A 24,614-nucleotide genomic window follows, 5' to 3' on the forward strand; every position below is an offset into this window, starting at 1 on the left:
TACCATGCCATTTCAGCCATACATCTTTAATAAGATATAGTTTATGTACAATAATAAGTTATATATACAGCGACACTTTGGTTCTGTAAAAGAGTTTGTGTGTTTTTACATGCTCTACTATACTGCATGTGCTACTGAGGTAAGTAATTCATGTTTGGCTTCTGCTTGTTATTATGTCAGCATATTACATGTCATACAAAATTTGTCTTAAAACAGGCTGCACTTCAGTCCACTGATTCACTTTTTTTTTTTCTTTTTAAAAATCTATCAACAGCATATTACAATTCAAAAAGAATATTTGTGAACTGAAGTGGATTTGATGATGACAGTCAAGCTCTAATAAAGCAGTACATTTAATTGTAAGCTTTAAATCAAGAACGAGCAGATTCTGGAGTCATACTTGATAAGCATAAATGTAAATAAATTTAAAATAATGGAGTCCAGCTCCAGGTTGGCATGTAAAATGGGAACAACGAGCTTTAGGAAAGAAAAAAGTCTGTGCTTATCAGTCATGGCAGATTACCCAGACAACATCAGGTATCAGATAAAGATCAGCTCCATTCCCGAGAAATGAGATCAAAGCCAGTTTCGGCACTGCGTGGTTAAGTTTGGAAGCTTAAATTCTGCAGGAAGCAGCAGAGTCAACCTACAGCATGTTAACTGTTAACATCACTTATAATGGACTTCAGGGGATCATTAAAATGCAGGTCTTTAAAAAGGTTCAATCAGATGCTTAACAGACCCACAGTTTATTTACTGTACGTACAGCACCTAAGTGGCTTCAGCTGCTTTCCAGAACTCACACAACTGCATGCTGATCTTGTTTGCTATATTGGTCCCATCGGGGAGAGGCGAGCTATAATCCTGTGTGTGAGCATGACTGAGCTAACCACAAGAGCTGAATAAGACCAGACGTTATAGGACACAACTGTAGTGCTACCTCCACCGCAACCGACTGCACCGTCTCACCGTTGACAGCGCAGCAACCCCGGAGGCATTTAGTCATTCCTCTGGCCTGGCACTGCTCTTTTTAATGCAGTGATTTTATAGCTTTTCCACTGGGCTTTCAGTGGTTAAGTGGCCCTAAATGCTTAATTAGGTGCTGGAAATCACAGGCACTTTACACCCGCTCTGTAAACCGCAACACTTCAGCCTATTAGGGGCATGGGGAGCCACACGCCAAATAATTAGGGCTGGCGGCAGCACTAGACCACAGTATTGGGGTATAAGATGGAAGAGGGCGAATTATTGAGGTGGAGGGGGGTCAGAGAATGGGTCATTGCTAAGGAAGTACGTGAAGTAAGAGAGTATGTGAGAGATGTGTGTTAAACTTGTAGGCGGTGGACTGCGGACGCACGTGCTTAGATGGAGTACAGGCAGCGGAGTAGTGTTCATTCAGTGTATGGGATTAAAGCTGAAACACTGAACACACCACCTAAAACGAGTCCATGTGTTTTTGGGGTTTTCTTTTTTTTTTTGTGAGGTGCTTGGTTGAACTTTTCCATACACAACATCTGCTTGTGATCAGTGTTTCCACATTTACCACACATATGTTAATCAATGAATAAATCCGGTCGGTGTTTTAAAGTAAACAAGAGTGCAAAGTCAACCCAAAACTGATCCTCGAGAATAAAAATATCACAATCCACTCTAGCACACTGTTGTGTGTTTGCTGGTGACTCCACGGTTTAGGGAGAGACGCCGGGGCGTCCACAAACGGCCAGAGTTCGCAAGCAGGTTTACCAAATGTAAGCCGAGCTGAGCTGAAGGATGTTTTCCACTCAGACACAATGACTGTTCTAATCAGCCGTTTTTCCTGTTTTAAGACATGACTGAGTTATGAATGTTCGCTCATGCTGCGGTCACACCAGATCGCTTTCTGTATATGGATACAAACGTCTGGTTATGTCACTGCGGCAAGGCTTTGGTGAGAAACTTAAGTGAGTGAGCCAGTAGGAAGGCATCCTCAGTCTGCCACTTTCCAGTGACTTTCCATTAGCATGCCATTTCATCTTTTCCTGGTGATTTCTTAAAAAAAAATGTTTAGGAAAAAAAAGAACTGTGCATCCAGCGCACAGGCTTTCCACATGATTTTTTACTAAAGTGTTGCATTTATGAAAGTCAAGAATCTATCAAAATGGGAGCTAATTCTGATTCTTATATTCTTGCAAAAGAGAAATTATTTGAAATGGCAAACTTGAGGTTAATGTGAATCTGAGGCCTTTGATTTTGCTCTCTCTTTCAAACACTTTGAAAGAGAGAAAGTGTTTTTCAAACTATTAGCTTTTATACATAAAAGAAAAAAAGGATTGTGGACACTAAAGTCCATCGACATTCTTCATCTAATGGGGTAACGTGTGTATTTAAATGTGCTTTCCTCCTTGTCAGAGCAGTAAATGTCCGTACATACATGTGTACTGTAAGGCAATCAAGTCTCTAAGTCTCTTATGTTTCTGCTTCACTTCTTATTTAAACACTGGCGCAGCGATGGGATGGAGATGGGCAGGGAGAAGGACACACTAACTGGCTGTGAAAACTGCCAATTCCCTGCCGTCCAGCCACTGCTGCCCCCTCGCTACTGCCCAGCACATCTGCACAGAGCGACTCCACGGCATCCAGCCTTTCGATCTGCACCAGGCGAGTAAGTAGGTCGGGGATGCTGTAGCCCGCCGTGCTAACTCTCTCGAAGAGCTGCAGGCCGTCGCTCATGCCGCCGATCTCGTCGCGCTTCAGTCCAAAACTCTCAGCCAGGTGCCTCCACGTCTTCACCACGGCGGCGTCGCTGCTGTAGGAGGAGCTCAGCATGCGGCTGGCCTTCTCCAGGCAGTCGAAGGGAAGCTCTGTGGGGCTGAGGCCTGGGTAGAGACAAATAAGCTTGTTTCAAAACTTTCATTCAAAGGTTCAGTGGAGCTGTAGATGCCATTAACCCCTTAGAATCTATTTTAACATATCGGTTTTTATGAGTTTTTGAGACTTTTACATAATCAGTGTGATATTTATTTCCTCTCAAATATCTGATAAATTGCACAATTAATTTTTAAGCAATAAATTGCAAAAAAAATACAGAAAGTATGGCACAAAAAACTCATATATATAAATTAATATTGAATTATTTTTTTGTTATTTAGCTTTATTTTATGGAGTAGAGTTCGAGGGTCACAGGTTGTCACCAGAAAACTGTGAAACCATCCCACATGTTGTTGATGATAAAACTTGTTACAGAGGATATTTTCCTCTAAGTGACAGATTTACCCTCAGTCGCATTGCAGGCTCTGGCATACAGATCTAGAATCTTTTTCCTCCGACTCTGTAGCATCTGTGAATTAGAAAAAAAAACCATTATCCCAAGATGATACTTAACTGAGAATCTGTTCATAATCAGATTTTTTTTCTCCACTATAAAGGCCTCGTCTTCCTACCCCTGGGGTTTTATTGTTGTTGTTGATCCCATTCACACTGCTGATGTGGTTGCTGCTTGCGATGCGGTTGACATTGTTCATGTGGTTGGGACTCGGGATGTTAGTCTGACTGGCTGCAATGCCTGGGGTGCCATTGCATACGCGGCCACGGTCCAAGAGCCCCAGGGAGAGCAGGCAGAGGTCGGGTTTGTTGCCTAGGTTGACCAGGCACAGGTTAGGGTCGAGGTTAGCGGTCTCTGCCGAGCCCTGCTTTTCTGTTCCCGCCTCCTCGTCGCTGTCGATGCTGCGGCTCAACAGCTGCTCATTTTCTGAAGATGCATCATTTTCACTGCAAATATAAACACATACGTAAGTATGCATGCATAGGTCGATGATACTCATATTTGCAGGTATTTAAAATGTGAGTATATGGTATGCAGTCGCAAGACCACAGGCAGCAGTCCTCAGTGGATTAGAAGCAGGCACCTCTAAGCTACAGAGGTGTCCACCAACACCTCAATGCCTTAATAATAAACACAAATGCAGTTTGCTTAAGGTGTACAAAGTTTAAAGGGTTAACCCACCTCACTAGTTCCTGGTGAGGATTAGTTATTTCTGTGAACTTCAGAGACAGTGATTGGTGGATTTATTTACCTGCGGGCAGTTCTATTTCTCAATTTCTAGTCTCTATGACTTTTTCTGGCATGCCTTACTTCAGAGGTGAAGGAAAGTTCACTGCCACCATGCAGTGTTTTTAGCGATCAGTAATCATAAAACATTTTTATTTAATAAATGGAAAATCAGCTATTTGTTTTTAATTTTCCCTAAAAAAAAAAAAAAATCACATTTATTCAACTTAATTTCACCTACTCTGCCTCATCCCGCCGAATTGCTCTATAGCAAGCTGCTGTTCTTTTTATTTAATGACATAATAAATAAGATAAGGTGAATGTACTGAACTGCCCTAGCTGTAGCTAGGTATGCCAAATAAACTGGCAACTGCACGTTTACACTTGAACGCTGCTTTTCACGCATAAAAAGCCACTCTTTTGTTGCAGTCAGAGCAATTCTGCCCTGCCTGCTGTAACACTATTACATTAACATGCAAATGGTGACAACTAACACCCAAAGAATGACTTTTGTCTTTGCAAACGTAGCAGGAATCAGAGAAGAATGCTGTTTTGTTGCTGATGTTTCTAAGCAGTTCCTGTGATTGACTGAAATAAGCAGGGCATTTTAAAATATGATACTATGTAATATCATTTTAATACCGCTCCTCTCCCTCTTTCTCTCTCTGCTCTGGATTTTCTCGCAAAAGCGCTTTTTTTGACAGAGATGCTTACAGAATGCCATTGTTTCGATGTCCTGGACTCATCTTCTAAACACACACACACACACACAACATGGCATTGTTTCCCAGACATCTTACACCCACTCTGGCAGCTAATGCAGTGAGTTAGCACATCCTCTGGCATGCTGCTGTACCACACTATTTATGCTGTGGAGTGTGTGTGTGCATATGTGTGGCTCTTTTATTCTCTAATTTACACCCGTCTCAGTATTATCAATCTAAGCGTGCTGACTACGAGCACTGTAACATCTGAACACAGTGCTTCATTGTAACTTTGCGTGCAGTACTGTATGCTTTATGCACATTAGCCACCAGCAGCACTGTCCTCACATGCGGAACAAGATGTAGGTGAAAGAGGAAGGTAAGAAAACTGTCGTTCTTTTGTTGTCTGCCAGGACATGCTTTTACCTGGTGGTGGTTTAAGATGAGGCCTGGAATAAATACCCCTATCCCGCTTGACAACTACCCTCTCTGTTTGTCTCTCAGTATTTGCCAGACTTCAGGGCTCATCTGTAGCCCTCACATCCCCCTCCAAACCCACCTCCTTTGCCTTCTCCAAAGCCACATAATGGCTTTCTACTAAATTAAAAAAAAAAGACAAAGAAAAACCCAAAATGAATGTGTTTTGAACACTACACATATGTGTATGTATATACAGGACAAAACTGCAGTGACTTGTTTTGTGGTCGCTTAATTATGGGCACGTTCCAGAATACTGATTAAAGATTCTCTTTGTTGAGTCTACGGCACCAAATACAAATGCAAACGCACACATTAGTATACACAAACATATAACGCACATTCAGAGAGTGTCGCCTCTTCATTGGGTACACATGTGAAATCTAATGAATCTGCATTTGCCATAAAGTAAAAATTTATGAAAGCAAAAAAGTAATTCTACTTCGTGTGGTTAAGAAAGTCACAGTGGGTGTGCCTAACAGTGAGTGGACATATACATTATTAGCGATACATTTAGCACAGTTATCCTGAAGTCACCAACATTTGCACATTTCATCTATGGATAGTGTTACGCTTGGAAGATAAAAGTATTTTGGTTTGCAGACCACACACAAGTTTGTTCATTTACAATTTAGGAGTAAATGGGCTGGCAGTTATTCTTTCGTACCTTATTATTCCTTTTTTGAACTTATTTTCCTAAATGTGATAATTTTTCTGCTTATGTCCACACGATATGTTTGGCTTCTATAACCTCAGTATAATAAAATTACAAGACCCTTTTTGCTGTTTTATAGAAATTTCATACAGTAAAAAAAGTCAATAAACATTCAGCAGATCCATTTAAACTCATTTGTCTAATCATTATTGTAATTAATAATGTATTTAAAATACTATCACTGCCAACTTTCTTAGTTTCATGTTGCTAGTACCGGATTGGACCCTCTTCTGCCTTCAGAACCGCTTTAATACTTTGCATAGATTCAACAAGCTGTTTGAAACATTCAGAGACTTCGGCCCATCTTGACAGGCCAGCATGCAGCTGCTGCAAATTTTCAGCTTTTTTCAGTCCGTGATATGAATCTCGTGTTCGACCACATCCCAAGGATGCTCTATTGGATTGAGATCTGGTGACTTTAGAGATGATCTGAGTGCAGTGAACTCATTGTCATGTTTAACACAAGTTTGAGACTATTTGTGATATGTTACCGCGCTTCTAGCGGCCATCAGGATATAGGTACACCATGGTACTTCTGCTGCTGTAATTCCTCTGCTTCAAGACTTGACATGTGGATTCACAGATGCTCTTCTGCATACTTTGGTTTTAACAAGTGGTTATTTGAGTTACCGTTGCCTTCCTGTCAGCTCGAAGCAGTCAGGCGATTTTCCTCTCTGGCATCAAAAACTCATTTTCAGCCAGAGAGATGCCACTCACTGAATATTTTTCTTTTTCAGACCATTCTCTACAAAAATCTAGAGATGCTTGTGTAGGAAAATCCAAGTAGATGAGCAATTTCTGAACTACTCACACTAATCCATCTAGCATCAACAGCCACGCCACCTTCAAAGTTACTTAAATGACCTTTCTTCCCCGTTCTGATGCTCAGTTTGAACATCAACAGCTTGTCTTGACCATGTCTAAATCCCTAAATCCATTTAGTTGCTGCCATGTGATTGATTGATTGTACTGTAGCAGATTTTCTATTATAGCCTTGGTTATAAAGATCTCACTGGATAAAATAAAGTCTTTTGTTTATCGCCTTGATCTAAATCCCTAAAATCATGCACGTGTGTGTGGAACACTTCATCTTTTGCAGACCCAGTGTAGCTGAGCTCATAACAAGCTGCATGTCAGCTCTTACCGGATCACGCTTTCAGTTTTTTGCTGCCTAAAACTTTAAGCTGCCTGGATTTTTTTTTTTACCAGCAATCACAGAGAAGCTTTTCATTTTGTCTGAACCTATTTGTGCACTCAGGCTGAAGTAGGCCAGTGAGTCAGACTCTTCTCTCACCTTTTCACAGTCTTCTGAGGAGGAGCTTTCAGTTTGTCGAACTCGTCTTTCTCTGAGAATATCACCACATTGTCTGCGACAACAAAAGAGAGAGCGCACAGGATTACTGGTGTTTTCAGAATAAGAAAACCAAGAGACACACAGAAAACCTCAGTGACCATAAGACATCAAGTGTGCTACAGTACATGGTGTCGAGACACACATTATTCACCAAACAAACCCAAAAATATCATCGACAAAAATTCGTTACGAACACACAAGTGATCCACAAGCCCCAAACTAAAAAGAAAAGCGCACCAATCCACTTTTGTCAGCTTTTTTTGACTGCATCAAACGAGCAATTTTTAATCCACATTGGCATCAATTAGAATATAAATATGAACATGGGTTCCTGAGGCTAAAAGCTTTTTTTCCTTAAAACGGAACTGCACTTGGAGTAATACATAAAAATGATTACAGCGGATATTATATTAAATTACACTTACATCATGGACACTGATAGGGATAGACAGCATAATGAGTGAATACCAAAGTGGAACAAGCCCTGTGTGTGTGTGTGTTTGTGTGTAAGGGTGTGTGTGAAATAAAGCGCCTGTGTCTTTCATCTTGGAGCCTTATTAAGTCAGTGTCTACATGAGTGGCAGATAGCACCGGTAGAGCTCCAAGCAATGGGCTTGTCTCCCAAATACACACACCAGTCATCCAGAGTGCATTCACAGACTCGCACTGACCCAGCCAATTACGATAACCCAAAATTAACTAACAATGCAGACATTTAGCTTTAATGACTCTCTAACCACTTTTTTTTTCTTTTTTAACCTATCACGTCTTAAGTTTTAATGTGTCTGTGGCCAGTGATACAGTAACTGTGTGAGTGTGTGTGTGTTCTCATTTACACCACATGTAAGTGGTTAGTCAGCCAGTCTGGGATTGAAATCGAACAGAGCATCATTGTCATGAAAAACGGCGCCTAAAGCAACGTATGGCTTCGTCTCTAGAAGCTTTTGCATTCCACCATGATGTATTCATCACGCTGCACGTCTATCAGCCTACACACACACACACACACATAAAGTGTAAAAGCACACAGCTGCATTTGAATACATAACGCTCCACATCGCATGTGTGCACATAAATACAGCAGAGTATTAACATTTATACAGGATTCTATTAGATCTGATGAGATGATACAGTTTGTTTGATGACACATGGTCAGCACTGCACTGGTTGCAGGACAGATTTTAACATGTGTCCTATAATTCACATGTGGAAGCTGCTCCAAGCGCTCTTCAAATACAAGGAAACACTTTTTTTTCTTCTTCAGTATGTAATGGTTGCAGAACAGACTGCAATGTCTAACTTCAATCAAAAAGAAAAATCATTATCAGCTGAGCCCAGAGCGCTTCAATAAAGCTTTGGGTAATACATGTGTGGACACCTTGTCCAAAGATAACATTCGGTGTTTGGTTTGACAAAGCCAGTCACTCATTTACCTGAATTAAGGTTTGTAAGGGTTTTTTTCTGCAGGATTTAGTGCTGCCGCGTGGTTTCTATTCATACTTCCGCTGACTGCTGAGCGGATTCGTGTCATCGCAACTATTTTTTGAGTCATCTTACAGTCTTTCAAGCTAAGAGTGGAAAAAATGCTAATTAGAGTTGCTCTTGTTTCTCTAATCATGTACATTTGTGTGTCTTTGTGCTATTTGAAGCGCGCTTTTTAAGTTTGATTTAACTTTATCGAGTATATATTTTGTGGGCTAAGCTTTTGAAAATGTGCAACATGTGAGGGGAGTTTATGGAAACATGGTAATGATCAGTTAGTGACTGTCGGCCTGTTTACTTTTACAGATATGAAAACAATGAGAAAGTTACAGAAGAAAAACAGATGGTCGGCGCATAAACAACCCCTAATGTCCCAAAGTAAATGTATGCTCGTAGTTATTTTGTTTCTACCCTTCAGGACAGGGAACTATCCTCTTGTAATAGATTGTGGAAGAAATATCTTGTGGTATATTAGCTTATAATTGCATCTAACTAAGTACTCTGAATGATGCCGGTAACTGCAGCTACTTTTCTTCTTAAGCACAGCTGACGCTGGTTTTAAGAACAAAAAGAAAAGGGGGGAAAAAAGCACCAACCTTAGAGTTGGCCTTGTGTTGAAAGCCAAATTTGTGGCACATATGCTTGAAGTGGAGAGTTCCTCACTGGTTTCCTAGTATCTTAGTTATTAAAAACATGTATTGAACACATGTATTGTATTTGTATTTTTCTGCCTTAAAATGTCAACTTGTTTGACTTGTTTTCAATCCAAGCCATTATCCAATTAAAACAAAGAAAGAAAGAGAGAGCGAGAGAGGATACGCAAGATGGGGTCAAAAGTGTGTCTGCATCTTTACACATGGCCAAAAATGTGGAAAATGTTACAATTGTTTATGCAAGTATATTACTCATATTTCCCATAAACATCGCAATGTATAATCAAAACCATTATAAGGGTCATAAGCGGGATACTAGCACACATGTAAACAAATTAATTGTTTTTTATTACCAATTATGAGAGTGGAAAAAAAACATCTCAAACAATAATAACAGTGTTCGTGTCATTAATTGTAGAGTGTGCGCAGTCTGTCTCACCGGGGACGTCTTTCTTGTCTTCCTGTTTGTTGGTCTGAGCCTCCACTGCTTTCACAACCTGTCCGGAGCAGCACGCTGCCAAAAAACACACGCGTTCATTATAAATATCACAAAAAAACGCAAACATCGACTTTTCAGATGAGATTTTGCGCGCGTGTTTGTTTATTCGTCTCACCCTGGCCATTCGGTTTGGCCTTCAGGATGTAAAACATGATGATGAGAACAATGGCGATGGCCATGATGAAAATGGTCGACATGGCGATAATGAGAGCTGTTGCCAGGTGACCCTGTCCGTGGGAATCTGAAAGATGGAGGCAGTGATGTAAAGTTATGTGTTGTGAGAAACGAGAGAGAGAAAGAGAAAGAATGGATGATTGATGGAGACAGAGGATGATATTTGCGTTTGTGTGTATTTGTGTATACCTTTAATTACAGAAGGGAACACAGTTGTGCTACCACTGTGAAATATTGTTTTTTCTTTCGGTTTGTTGGTTTGCATGCCTGGGAAACAAACACAAACACACACAGAGACAGGCTGAGTGTCGTAATTCAGTCTACTTCGTTAACTGCGGCTATAACACACACATTCTCGTTTATGGATAATTTGGAGTTCACGTCCATCGCCACGCATTTCAACACACGTGACCCGGAAATCACATTACTTCAAGTATTCAGTGAAAACTAAACAAATTCAATTCATTTTTATTTAGATAAAAACAACAAATCACATTAGTCACCTAAAGGCACTTTAGACTTTAGGTGTATTAGAATCCTTTCACCATTTGTGGGTGGCTTTTGCTACCTAATGTCTGTCTTCAGGCTTTATGCTAAGTTTAAATAACTTAATTAATAATTTAATATTTAAACTTCCTATTTAAATATTGAGGATCAAGCAAAGAAATGGTGACTGGTGAGGCCTGCATCCCCATAAATGAGTAAATGTTTCAGATTTCTCCAAAAAGGGAGGTACCCCAGATGCTTCATGGTATGGACATTGGTTATTGGCAAAGTTTGCATCCCATCATTCACTACTGGCAGTGTGTTAGCTTTGGCCTTGCATTTTATTGACCTCAAAAGCAATGCACTGGATCATTCTGCAAACTCTAACATTTCACAAAAGAAAATCATCTGCGCTAGGAGCAGTAAAACTTTATTTCTTTCAGACCTTCTCCCGCTGCAGTAAACAAACTGTTACATTGGGCAGGGTGGACACAAAGCAGTAATTCTCTGTCCAGATTTCCCTCTGTTTCCTATCTGTCCTGCTCTTTTCGCCTCCTCTCACTGTGACTCTTTCTGGATTATTCATCAGCTGCTTTTCCTCTTTCCTAATGGAGCCGTAAACTCATGGCAGCTCATAAATCAACTCTTTTAATCAGTCTTTCCTTTCACCGAGCTGATATACTATAGACCTTGTTGGCATTTGGCTTGCCACTTCCCATGGTCTCAGAGCCTCATATCAACACACACATACACAAACACAGACACATGCACACACGCAGATTGCAGTGTCCTGTGGTTGAAGTTATTAACGTGAGGTATCTGTTTAGACTCTCTGGATAAGGATATGAGCCTGATCTGGAATTCTCTTTAGCGTCTTGTGGTTTAATCTCTTAATCACGTCTCGGAGTCTGAACCCAGGCTGAAAAACTGATAATTTCGCTGGGCGATCTGACTGCTTAGGTCCCAACAAACTAAGAAGAGCAGAATTACCCAGCAGTGTGTGAGGTGACACCTCTTACAGCAGAGTTGGCAAAAAAGATTAACATTATGATCTCTGTTGATACTGGAAATGCCATCTTTTTATTTTTAGTGCATTTATACTCACTTGAGAAACGGCACACAGAAATCAAAAGGTGACCGAAGAAATTGAGCAACGTCTACAGACTCATCAGCAGCCTGCCAAAGGGTAGCATCAGCGCAGGCACAAACATGCTAATCATCTTTTTTTTTTCTTTTTTCTTTTTTCTCATACCCGCCAAAGTTTTAATTATCGCACACACAGAGCGAGGCAGGAGCCAGGGTAATTTACAGATTACATGGCAAGTGTCAGCCTGCCTTCACCTTAAGCAAAGAGAACTCCCAGCTTTCGTATTTACTGTTGGGGGCACATTATTTTTGAAGACCTCATTCAAAGGGATGTAATTAAATTGTGCATGATTTAAAATGTAGGGAAAAATTCATCCAGGAAGCCACACTGCATGATTTACATCCATGTCAGGTTTGTTAAAGACTTGATTTATTTGCTTTTTAAACTGATTTGGTGTCCCAAACATATCTTAGAGTTATGGTTAAAATCTTTAAAGTAGAAGGGCACTTGGAGGCCAGTGCCTTGTCTTGAAATATAAAAGAATGATCTGGATCGGCACCAACATTTAATGGGTTCTTCCTTTGGCCATGCTTCAGCTTCTCTGAGTTTAATAAAACCGAGCCGCTATTTTTTTGCATAATATTGCTGAAAGAGAAGCCACAACATCAAAACTTAGATCCACCTTGGCTGAAGCATAACAAGTAGGAAGGTTTAGGAAATACGCAGTTGGTAACCCTTTTACAGTCATCCATACTATAAAAAGCTGAGCTACAGGAGTTTACCAATCCCTCTATCTAACGAAAGGTATTTTCCAGTCTTCAAAATGAGGAGAAATGCAAAATGTTTAAATGAAAAGGGTTTTAAATGAGATAAAATACTTGCTATATTTGCCATTTCTTTGTAGTATTCACATCACTTTATCTTATCTTATTTGCATTGCTTTACAACATCACTCAATCACTCATTTCCATGCCTGGGAGAGACAATTAGGTTGCTGTTGAAAATCAAGTGCTTATCCTTACACACAGAAACAAGCACAACATACACACACACACACTTCACACCCTCTTCTCTGCAGGCCCAGGCTGCTTTTTGGGGTTTCAATCTTTCAAAACACGCTCATTAAATATGACACAATAAAAATAGTTTCCGGCTCAAAGGGGATTTTGAGCAATGATGGGACAATGAATATCGTTTGCTTAGCAGGATGTACCAGCCAGGGTCACAAACGCAGTTCAGATCCTGCTGATGTTCTGATCTGTCACATCTGGATGAACACACGGGGAGCAAAGCAGAACAGCAAACGTCTTCAGCACTGCTCATCATTAGAAACACACTAGCACTGTTGAAAGTTTGCAAAGAGGAAAACAACCCACAAGAGACTCTGTGACAATTGTACAATGAAAAAGCAATTAATCTGCTTGCATATCACAACACATCACACATCCACTACACAGCAACTATGCCTCCAATTCAGGACGGTCAAACAAACAAGAAGATGTGACTGCTCAAGATTTATGCGCCGTGTTGCAAGTCTCAAGAAATGTCTGTGATTGCAGCAACAGTTTGCACACACACACACTCACGCACAAACATATATAGCATATAGTGTCAGGTAAGCAGAATAACCAGTGAGGCAACGATGTTATTGATAAGCAGCCAAACAGCCCTGTGGAGCCAGAGAAGCACTGATCCGGGGGGGAGTGGGCGTACAACTTCCTTGTATCCATCAGAGAGTCTGGCAGAACTCAACACAACCTCTGACCTTTAATTGTTTCCTTAAATGGAGCACAGGCTTACGGCAGACATCTGCTTTTCCACTGTCATATTGTACTTCCTTTCATTTAGGAAAAAAAAACTTTAATGTTTGGTAGCTTTTGTAGTTGTTGTATGCATGGATAGAAAAAATTTAGAGTTGGGAGATAACATTTAAAAAAAATGCGTGAAAACAAATGGAGCAAAAATTAAGAAAAAAGTAGCTAAACTTACATTCTTTGGTGTTGCGTGGTGCGTTTTGGCAGGAATGGCAAACCATCCAATAGGGCTTTTCTGACCTGTTCCCCAACCTGTAATACCTGGAAAAAACAAAGTGTCTTTAGCAAAGGCAGCAAGAGAAAAACTAAATAGAGAAATCACATAATGTATGAAACGCAAGACTTTCAGACACAACCGGGTTTCAAGACACTTATAAGTTCAACACGATTCAAAAGTATGTGGAAGCAGCGAAGGTTAAAAGTTTGAATCTGTGAGGATATGTACATAATTGATGCCTTGAGGGCACGAAGCATGGCTTGGTACAGATTTATGAAGTTATGAAGCGTCTGTGGGGGGAAAGAAGAGAGGAAGGTAGTGTATCATTTGTGCTTCTGGGCACAAGTGAAATATCTGAATAAATACACATGATTGCAGATAATTAAGTAATGGTTTAATATAGAACACATATATGAGGTCTTCGCTGTGCAGACATATAAGGAGACATCTGATTCGATGTTTGTAATGGACTTTAAATATAACCGTAACAGCAAACTCAGTCCAACAGTTCATGAGAATAACAGAATAATAATTATTATACTGGAAAAACACCACAAATTATACATTTTTTAGCAGGTCTTGTTGGGATTTGGTGCTTTTCAAATTAAATTTGAAAATTAGAAGACAGCAGATCATCATCCAGGCGATGACAGGATGAGATGATTTCAACATTGGACTCCCTGTGATAGTGTGGGATGTTTCTTAAAAAATCCCCTAATTATGAATTTCCTACCTACTATATAATATATCGCTATATTGCCCACATGTAACCAAAAAAATGTTTCCAATGAAATATGATTGAATAGAAAAAAAAAACAAAAAAATAAACTCAAGCAATTTATCGGCGGCGACACAACATGATTGATGATGCAAAGGGCAAATAAGGAAGAGGGAGGAGAGGAAGGTCTGGCAACATTTAAAAGTCCCTTATTGACTTAATATTTATGTGGCATGGGGTTGCAAAGACAACTGCCATGTGCAAATTGAAAAGTGCAAGATTTAGTGTGTATGCATACAAAGCCAGAGGATGTATGAAACCGAATGGAGCACGGCAGCCTATTCACATGCTAAATAATGCATCCGAGTGCGAATCATATTAAAAATGCATGCTGTACAGTAAATCGACGCTTGAGTAGAACATCCATTCAGGACGTAATCAGCCGTGTCTGTTTGCCTAAAGATGAGTTGTCATAAATATCCTTCTTTGGCAGAATTAACTGGCATCCATAGCAAAGTTATCCATCTCTGTAAATTTATCGGGAGACAGCAGTATACGGCTGCGATGTGTACAATTAGACTGAATGAGTCATCTGGGAAATGTTGATCTTGCCAACTAAAATAACCACGTCTGTTGTATCTGCCTTGATCAGATTAAGTACCTTGTTAAGAAAAAAACAAAACAAAGCAAAAAAAAAAAGTCTCTTTAAAAAAGTCACATGCTTATTTTATTTTCATAAGATCTGTACTTTTCTTTTTCAGACTGCACGTGACTACTCTTTTAGTTCTTTTGTATGTCAGGCTGCTTTTAAATGTACTTTATGGAGTTCTGATCACAATTAGTCCTACAAAGCACCTGGATCCATTCTTTCTTCTTCTTGTGTCTGCATGCAAAGGGCGATTTGTTCGAGTGATGTCATTGGTTTTACACCAGTCAGTGTTCTATAGGTGGCAGTAGTGTGCCAACTAATGCAGGCATGCATCAGGAAAAGGTAAAAAGAACTTAGAAACTAAGCAGCTAAAACTGGAGGCAAACAAATGCTCGAGTCATTTTTAAATATAACATTGAGCCAGATGTTTTAAGGCTTAAGCACCTGTTTTTCTTATGGGACACGTGTTTACAAGGACATGTAAGAAGACGCACCAGGAAAAAAGTGACAGTTCACGTGTCATTTGCGTATTTAAAAGGCTACAAAGGCTATTTTTTTATTGACACACTACCTTATTATTATAATGCAAAGTGAATAACAGATGGGTGAAGCTGACCATAAATGACCTTGAAATTCATCGCATGCATTTGTCTTATTTACCATTTAACATTGATTAAGTAACTGAAGCCAATGAAAAACACTGAGTATATTTTAATAGTTCAATGATTCTTTGTGTGATCATTTAAAAGGTGTCCTGCATTGTGTGTTAAATGGCTGTTGCCTCTGCTTGTTAGTGTGCTTTACCCAGGTAAACAGGGTCCACACTCTGCGTCGCGTTCGGGAGTTCCTGGTATGTGAACAGTGGCACTGTAAAGCGCATGACAGTCTGTGTGACGTTTGCAGATCTCATATTTCCCTCCGGAGTATTTTCCCTTTGGGCACAGCACGCAGGTAAAGCCTTCATCCTTCACACCATGACCGCAGGTCTGCGAAGCACACACAAAGACATTTTTTATAAAGAGACGTTTTCAGTTTTATGATCAATTATTAAATCAAAAAAACAAATAAATACAATTTACAGATCACTGACATTCCAACTGTGACGTGGACACACACATTATAAAACAGTGATGTGTTTCTATCTCTGTTCTGAGACAATCTGACATTACTTTTTCAAAAGACAAGAGGAAAATCAGATTTTTCGCTACGCATGCTTTTCAATGACTGGTGTTGTTTAAGATGACTGGTATGTTTTCAAGCATCCATCTCCTCCCATCTCCACATGGTAATTCCTCTCAGTTAGGAGGCCAAACAGGCCACACGCAAACACACACATGTAAAAACACATCAACCTCTTTCTCTTTTTCGCTCCTTTCATCTTTCATTTCCCTCCCACTTTCATCTGTCTATTAAAAAAAGCCTATGCCTCTTAGCTTTAGGCTACAGCAGGCTGACTCTTACAGAAATCTAATATTCTCTCCCTTCTTTTTTTGACGTCCGTGAGTCTCGGTGTGATTGTTTGATATAAAACCGTGCTGGGTTATCGGCAGGATCTTGTCGCTTTGAGTTAAAGCTCTCGTTGGATCATTTATATCAGGATTACAGTGACTCAAATCTTCTCCAGAATGATTAAGAACTCGTTCCTTTGAAAAGCAAATTGATGCCTTTTTGAATCTTGCTTATTAAAGGAGTTATGGAGGTGAGTGAAACTCAGATAGTTATGCTTGTATTATAATACTTGACCGTGAAGAGAAATAAAGGCGATTACCTCAGACTTGCAGTGCATATTATTCATCAAACGCCGGGGTTACAAGGGACCATAATCACAATACACAATACAAGATGCAATCTGATGTAAAACTTCTGTACTTCTTCACTTCCTCAATCTTTCCTCCCCCCACCAACCCTTCCACCAAAATCAGAAATGTAAGGGTGGGCTGTTAACTAGCCTGGAAATCTGCATACAAGATGTGCACTGAAATAGGTCTTCAATATCTCTCTGCACTGTGTGGAGTCTTGCATAGTGTCTGTGCGAGTGTGTGCGGGCATGTACTTTTTGGAGTCTCTGTTTTGAGCAAGAACTTTCTGGTTATACTGTGATTAAGACACACATGTACAAGAAACATGTCAGGGAAACAGAAGAACAAGTGACAGACTGTTCCAGACTGTGGCACCTAAAGGATCAGAGTGCAAAGAGGGCTTTCATGTCACTGATGAAACTACTCGAGGTTTACATTCAAATGGCTGCAATACTCTTTGATTATCAGACTGAGCTTCTCATCAGGTGGAGAAAGAGGAGAAAGATCATTTGATTTCACCAGCTGCTTTATAGAAGTTTCTGTTAACATGCGGAAACACAAAGCAGGAATGAGGAAAGCACCAGAGGAGAGAACTAAGATAGAAACAAAGGGTTTAGTGCACTGTGATCACTTCCATGCAAATGTGTAATTGTGGGTTTTTTTGTCTGCCTTTGGGGATCATTAAAATACTTGTAGTATTTGATCGTTTCTTGGTTCATGCTTTTTCTGTGATCTTGTTTTTTAAGCTCTTTAAATACAGAATGCACTACAACATCCATCCAGCTGCTGCTAATTTTGCCCATCCAGCGCTGAGTCTAGAGCGCCGAGCGGTTTTTCGTCTATTTTAATAGGCTGCTGTGGTTAAAAACTGCCACTGAGCAGTCAGAGTGCCGAGGGAACCTGCAGTATTGGGTGGTTTGACCGTTCATAACATCATGCCTAATTTGAGGTGAGTCGCATTCAGCTGGAAAAACAGTGACGCCACATACTTCAGTGCGCCGGTACAAATCAGATCCTGAGGACATTGTCAGTCAAATTCACCGTTGCATCCACGCAGCCCTTATAAAGCAAGACAGTTTGAACTGTTAGTCTTAATTAACAATACCTAGAGGGTGTTTTAACATTTTATATTCATTTTTTTAGTCGGGTTTATGTCATTTATTTTATTTTCAGCAGCATAAAATATGAGACAAAACAGTGTGCCATGTTTTCTGTTTTTGATAAAAAGGTTCTTCTAAAATTCATTCTGTTTTGTAAAATCCGTATCTATATCAATATAATTTAAAACTCTTACTACTATGCAAATTTAGATTTAAATTGCACTTATACAGCACTTTTCTCCTTTATTTGAGCACTCAAAAGGCTTTCTTACAAGCCACATTCACACACACACACACACACACACCTACACAAGTGTTTTTTTTGTCTAAGAGCTTTTAACTTAACATTTATACATTCAAACACCGGGGGCAACTCAGGGCTCAGTGTCTTGCCCAGGGATGCTTCCGCTTGCCGACTAGAGGAGCCATGGATCAAATGACCGACATTCCAATCAATAGATGACCCACAGCTGCTTTAAAGGACATCGACTTTAGATGAGAAGTTGGAGAAGTTGGATTTTTCTTTCTATGTTTTGATCAAATGATTTAAGCATTATTCATGCAGGTTAATGAGCCCAGAGAATCCAGCTTCTGCTGAACAGACACATGTATACGCACAAATATATATATAAAAGTAAATTCTAATAAAGGGTCTGCTCAAAATATTAAATAAATGCAGCATATAGATTTCCTGTTTATGCACAAGAATTCTACAAATGTTGAAAAAATATCATTGCTTTTTTACCACACAATAATGTAATTGGTCTCACTACTGCTTGAAGTCAAGGTTGCTACCTGAGCAAAGCGTGCAAGAGGCCAAACTTATGACTTATTGGGAATTCTGGATATTTGCCAGCTCTGTTTGGAAACGGGTGCCTCACAATGTCTTTGTGCTATCTACCTGGCAGGATAAAGACCATACACTGTTCTGCTTTGACTAAGTAGGACACTTGCGTTCCCATAAGCAGCTCCACCAGTAATACCGAGAAAAGTTTAAAGATGTAGAGCATGTGTGAAAACAGCTTGTAATTCATTCTGTTCACCCTTGAGTGCAGCTGTCTCTCTCAAGCGGGTGTGGCACCCCCAGGTGCCCACTGAAGCATTTACCTGCACTCTGTTTGCTTTGGCTGTTGGCAGACTGACTGACGAGGGCTAAATCACTATGTGACTACTGCAAGCCATTCACTGTAATGCATGCCTTCACGTTGAAGTCAATGATAGCAATAAACCATAAAGAAATTGTTCATTTAAATTAAGGCACCCTTCACCGTGCAGCTATGTGTGCGTGCTGTGTATTTGTATATATGCGTATGTGTTGGAATGCATGGATTGTGGGTGGTCTAAGCAAAACTGACACCTACATTCAAAAAGTCCGTTTTTTCTTCAGTTTTTGACGGTCTTAGTTTGATGATGATTCGCTACTGCATTTCCTTCACTCGTGCTGTCAGTTGATTCCAACAGTTGATTTCAAAATGTACTCAGATAGTGTAAAAATTTTACGACTTAAATTAACATTTTTTATGTATGAGTGCATGCATGCATTCTCACCATATATGGCTCATGTCCTGGCTGGCATTGAGGGCAGGCCTGGCAGCTGTTACTGGTCTGGTTGAAGAACTCATTCTGTCCACAGATGTTATATTCTGCACTAGCAAACACACAACACACCTGGAGGAAGAGAAAGAGAGTCAGAAAAGTGGAGTCGAGATCAGACGAAATAAGGACAAAACAACATATAATAACTTGTGATAACAGAAATGACAGATACATACTACTGCTGACAGACTCCCTGTGCAAGACATGTTTGCAACCGGCAAAAAGATTAAAGGCACTGCTGCTTAATAGATCCAGATCAACGCCTAATCTAACAGATTTATCACACGGCTAATATTACTTATTTGCTGATCTATCAGTAGTGGAATTTGTAATTTCCAATAAATCATAATCAGGAGAAACACTCTTCAACTATGTTACAAGTGTTGACATTGCATAGTTTGTCCACCAGAGAGCACTCTGCAAGTTTCCCAATACTAACAGTTGTGTTTGGAAATACAACAACCAGCTTATTCAAGCAAAAACGGATCAGTAAACAAACAGCTACACTGTTGTAGTTGTTTATTTACTTAATCATCCAATATTTTGGACTATCAGATATTTAAATCACCTAATATTGGTATTGGTATTTGCCTTAAACATCATTTTTTAATTCTTATTATCATAGTTTAAGTTCTGGAAAAGCAGATACTCCAGTTTCGCCACAAAGAAATGGCTGATGATATATATAGGGCCCACATCCATCTTTCATTTTATTTATAGAGTCTATAAATAAAGTTAAGCATCCATGAATCAGCATCTTCACTTTAACTGGAAATAAACAAGCAGCAAATAAAACAAACATGCTGACTTCTTTGTCTGCAATAGCTCAGATGGAGACCATCGTTAGCTGTCCTCATGTCAAACAAGAGTTTGTATGATCCCATCAATTGAATGTGTGTGTATTTGTTTGTGGTTGTGTTACTCATCTTGTTTAGACATAAATATATCTGCACAGTAACTCATTAACCTCAATCGCTGAAGTGTGAGGTGAAGACCTGGTTTAGACCTTTCAGGTGTAGGTTAGGGTTGCATGAAGAAAAGTTGTGGTATTGGTTAAGATTTGGAAATGAACGCAAGTCAGTATAACATCCTCTAAAATGTGAAAATGTGACGGTGTAGCCTATGTGTCTTTGTGCCGTGTCACTGTGGCTCACTGTAATAAGTAGCAGCTGGTATTTATAGCTTTACCAGCACACTTTGTCCTTTTCCAAACAAACAAACTGACTTTTAAAAATCATTTGCAGTCCAGAAAATGATGGAGTGAAAGTAAATGAGTGCATGACTGTGCATGACTAAGTTTCTCCATCTTCTCTCTATTGTTTAATAACATCTCCCACTCACTGTATTCTCCCTAATAACCATCTCATGTCAGCAGAGATAAGGCACCATTTAAATAAATATACATCTACACCACGAGTGTGTTTATGTGTCTAGATATTCAGTATTTGACTGCATATATTATCTCATACCAGATATTTGGTGAGTCAAACCAGATCCTCCAGATTAGCTTGCAATAGTTCACAGGTTAAGTAGTGCTTCCAGTGATGAGTAAATTAAAACTGGTGGATTTAAAATGTTTAGTTTGAAACTGAAATCCTTTGTTTAAGAGCTAGTGTGGAGTCACTGAGAGCAATCACTTTCTGCAAGAGACATTTAGATATTGTCTTTCTTTGTGTCTTTATTCATTTAACAGTTACAACACATGCTAATCGACATCAAGATACCAAAAATATTTAAAGATTTAAAGATGCCAGATTTGATCAAAACTGCTGTTTTACATCTGGTTTCCCAGGGAAAGTCGCATAAAAAAAGAGATTCAGCAAAAACAGATATTAATACCTCATCTGAGAGAAATTAGTTTCAAATGGTCACAGACCTGGTTTCCCATCAGCTTCTTTAAGATGAGCTTTAAATGTGGGATAAGTAGAGTGCTCGTTTATTGTCATTAGTAAGCTGTTCTATTTACTTCCCTTTACTAACAGCACAGATTGTCCAACTGCAGTGCGCAAAGAAAAGCTTTTCTTTGCAAGCTCCTTTGACTACGATGACCTGGATGACTGAGAACCTTCACAGACGAACAGATGAGTCGCCCCCTGCTGGCCTTGCAAGTGTATGCATGTTTAAAGCACATCGGCTTTCAATTTTTTTGTATGCAACTGATGTATTTAAAAAGCATTTAAAGCAAGATGACGCATTCTTTAACGTGTAATAATTATCTCAGCCTATAGAATTAAAATTTAGCAGAAACTAAGGGGACTGCAAATAATATAGTGCTAGTATCCATCACTTCTATAATCATCAAAAGGGTGCTATGTTGTATGACAGTAGCCGAGAAGTATACTGTCTGTCATTCTGGGAAAGAGGTTAAGATGAGGGTGTGTGTCAGAAGACTGCCAGTAGGTTTCAACATCAAAACAAGCTGAGAATCTCCAGATTGTAAGACAGATTATAAAGATATCTGTTCTATAAAAACTCCAAGGTTCACTAATTGGTACAAGTGCTGAAGAGTTATGCAAGCTGCTGGCACATAAAACCACAAAGTCTGTTTTTTTCCTGTGCCAAATGTGGAGTTTATTATGGCTGCGAGCCATACTGCTGGACCAATATGGGTTTCTGAGGGGTCAGCATCAAAAACAAGATGACAAAGTTAAATTAAAGCTACTGCTTTATGATTTTAGAGAGGGCGTGAAAAGAAGAAAAAAGTAAAGAGAAGAGCAGAGGAACGCAAACAGACAAAGATAAGGGGTGGAGAGGGGGAGTAAGTGATGTATGAAGATGTGCAAGGGAGAAGATTTTATCAAATATAAGGTAAAATAAGCGGATATGAGGCAGGAGAGGAAAACTTACTAATAACGAGGACAGAAAGATCGACTTCTTCTCCCTCCTTTCTGACATTTTTGTGTGTTCTTCCTGGGAGAGCTGAGAGAAAGACAGGTTGTTAATTCGAATTATATTCATGCAAACATTCCAGCATTCAGACTCCTGCACGAAACTTCAATCATAAAACAGCATTGTTATGAATCTCAGCATCCTGCCGACAGCAGTGCTGTCAGTGGGGATATTGTGTGTCTGTGTGTGTGTAAGTGTCGGTGTGGCCCAAATGACTTCACTCTCATGCTGATAGCACGTCACACCAAGAGCAAGTAATAGCAACAGAACAGCCCATGGCATTCTTCTGACTCATAACTACAAGCACACATCACCGTTGGCTAACCTCTGCTTCAATAAAGGTTGGTGATATCACTTAACAACATTTAATTATACGCCTATTTCTTTGTTATGTCTCTGTCACGTTAGGTTAGAAATTTTCTCCAAACCTCAACCTCAGCTGAAACGCGAGTAAAAACATATTTCAAGCTTAGTTTCACACTGATGGCTGCCACTTAATAGTGCAACTAATATTTAATGCTAACCTGGTATGGAACCAGGGTGGAAAAAGTTGGCTTGCAGTAGGGTGTAAATCCCCAGACTAATGTAGTCGATCAGTAGGTAATAAATCAATTTGATGTTTCTAATTCAGTTTATAGTTCTGCTAAGCACAGGTTAAAGGAGAAGGAAAACACTTAAAATAAAATGCCTAGGATCCATTTTCAAATCATACTTCCACAGCTACTGCGATCATTAAGTTGACATTAGGTAAACAGCAATTATACATTTTGTGATTGTTTCTGCAAACACGCTAAAATATTCTTTACCTCGCTGCTAAACGGTTTAATGACAAGCTAACGCGAAAACGAAGAGTTTGCAAAGGTCGGGAAAGCTATAAAATCCCTGACGAAGAGAAAGCTTGTTTAGTTTGGTTTTTGTGAAATGACAGCTGTGTTTGGATATAAGGTTGTTGATAGCAGCACTTCATAAAACATGTGTGTATTCCCCCTTAATGTGCCAGAAATTAATCTGCTGTGTGGTATTGTTTGATTGCTTGTTTATTTCTTGGAAATGCAAGCGTTTCCAAGAAAGTGTCTCTGATTTTAGTCACTGTATGTTTGTCCTGCACTGAGTATACAGCATTTCTGTGTGTGTGTGTGTGTGTGTGTGGCTGTCTGTGTCTATGTTTAAATACCATTCACTGATATATTTTGCTTGTAACATTAAATTACTAAATTATTATTAAGTCATTAGTTTATCACTGTCAACAGGGAACTAAATACATATGTCTCCGAGTAACTCAGCTGGCTAGGATCCGTTCTAATTATTATTATTATTATTATTTCTACCTTGCTAGTCCGTCATGGCATAGATTCAACAAGGTGCTGGAAACATTCCCCAGAGATTTTGGTCCATACTGACTTAATAGCATCACTTAGCTGCTGACGTTTTGTCACAAATTTGAGTACAGTGAACTCGTTGTCAGACTGAGATGATTTCAGCTTTGTGACATGGTGTGTTATCCTGCTGGATAACAGGCATCAGATAATAGATACAGTCTTTTTTCTGCCTGTTTATAACGGGCCATGACACATACTAAATCCTGGATGACACATCATTATGCAAACAAACAGATTTTTTTTTTGTACTTTCAAGTCACAATTTCCGGTGTATCTGTGGCTCAGTACAGTTAACATTTTTTTTTCTTCCTGCAATATAAAATTAAATAACATTTTTGTTTGAAGAATCCACAAAAATCCCAACATGTTTGAATCCTGATTATATGGTCATCAGCTATCAAAAGAACATTATACAGAAAAGTACGTGACCTCATTAAAATCGCTCATTAAAATCAATTTCATATTGTTCTATGATATCTTTTTAAGTATGGATCAGTTTAACAGTCATCAAGATGCATTCATGGAAATTAACAACAGCGCTGTCTTGTAGCAGGACTGGCTTTCATCATCCATCAAGGCAATGACTCCCCGACATGTACCAGTAGTTTTAGCTGCCTAAATCAGAAAACCAGCAAACACATGCACTGACACTTTGATAAAAACGTGTTTTACCGTTTTAACCGGTGTGGCCCCAGGTCAGATCAGATCAGTTTCGCACACTGACGGCTGAACTTTAAATCCATCTGAACTTGTCGAGAGTATCAAAGTATTTTTGTGTATGTGTCAGTGTGTCTG

The 24,614-nt window shown here is 39.4% G+C and overlaps 1 protein-coding gene across 2 annotated transcripts in view; it reads right to left on the bottom strand.

Annotated features, from left to right (window-relative positions):
* The window catches only part of edar (ectodysplasin A receptor), a 42,424-nt gene continuing 17,810 nt past the window's right edge, over positions 1–24,614 (bottom strand). For both annotated transcript variants that reach the window (XM_040028336.1, XM_040028337.1), the window contains 11 exons: positions 22,399–22,470; positions 19,504–19,623; positions 15,861–16,042; positions 13,648–13,733; positions 10,275–10,352; positions 10,027–10,152; positions 9,852–9,926; positions 7,218–7,290; positions 3,420–3,747; positions 3,253–3,316; positions 1–2,855 (listed from right to left, as the gene is read on the bottom strand). In XM_040028336.1, coding sequence (XP_039884270.1) covers positions 2,470–2,855; positions 3,253–3,316; positions 3,420–3,747; positions 7,218–7,290; positions 9,852–9,926; positions 10,027–10,152; positions 10,275–10,352; positions 13,648–13,733; positions 15,861–16,042; positions 19,504–19,623; positions 22,399–22,470 — 1,590 coding nt within the window. In that variant the 3' untranslated portion in view covers positions 1–2,469. The remainder of the gene's footprint in view (positions 2,856–3,252; positions 3,317–3,419; positions 3,748–7,217; positions 7,291–9,851; positions 9,927–10,026; positions 10,153–10,274; positions 10,353–13,647; positions 13,734–15,860; positions 16,043–19,503; positions 19,624–22,398; positions 22,471–24,614) is intronic.

This window comes from Simochromis diagramma, unplaced genomic scaffold (assembly GCF_900408965.1).
Source record: "Simochromis diagramma unplaced genomic scaffold, fSimDia1.1 OVJJ01000343.1, whole genome shotgun sequence".
NCBI lineage: Eukaryota > Metazoa > Chordata > Actinopteri > Cichliformes > Cichlidae > Simochromis > Simochromis diagramma.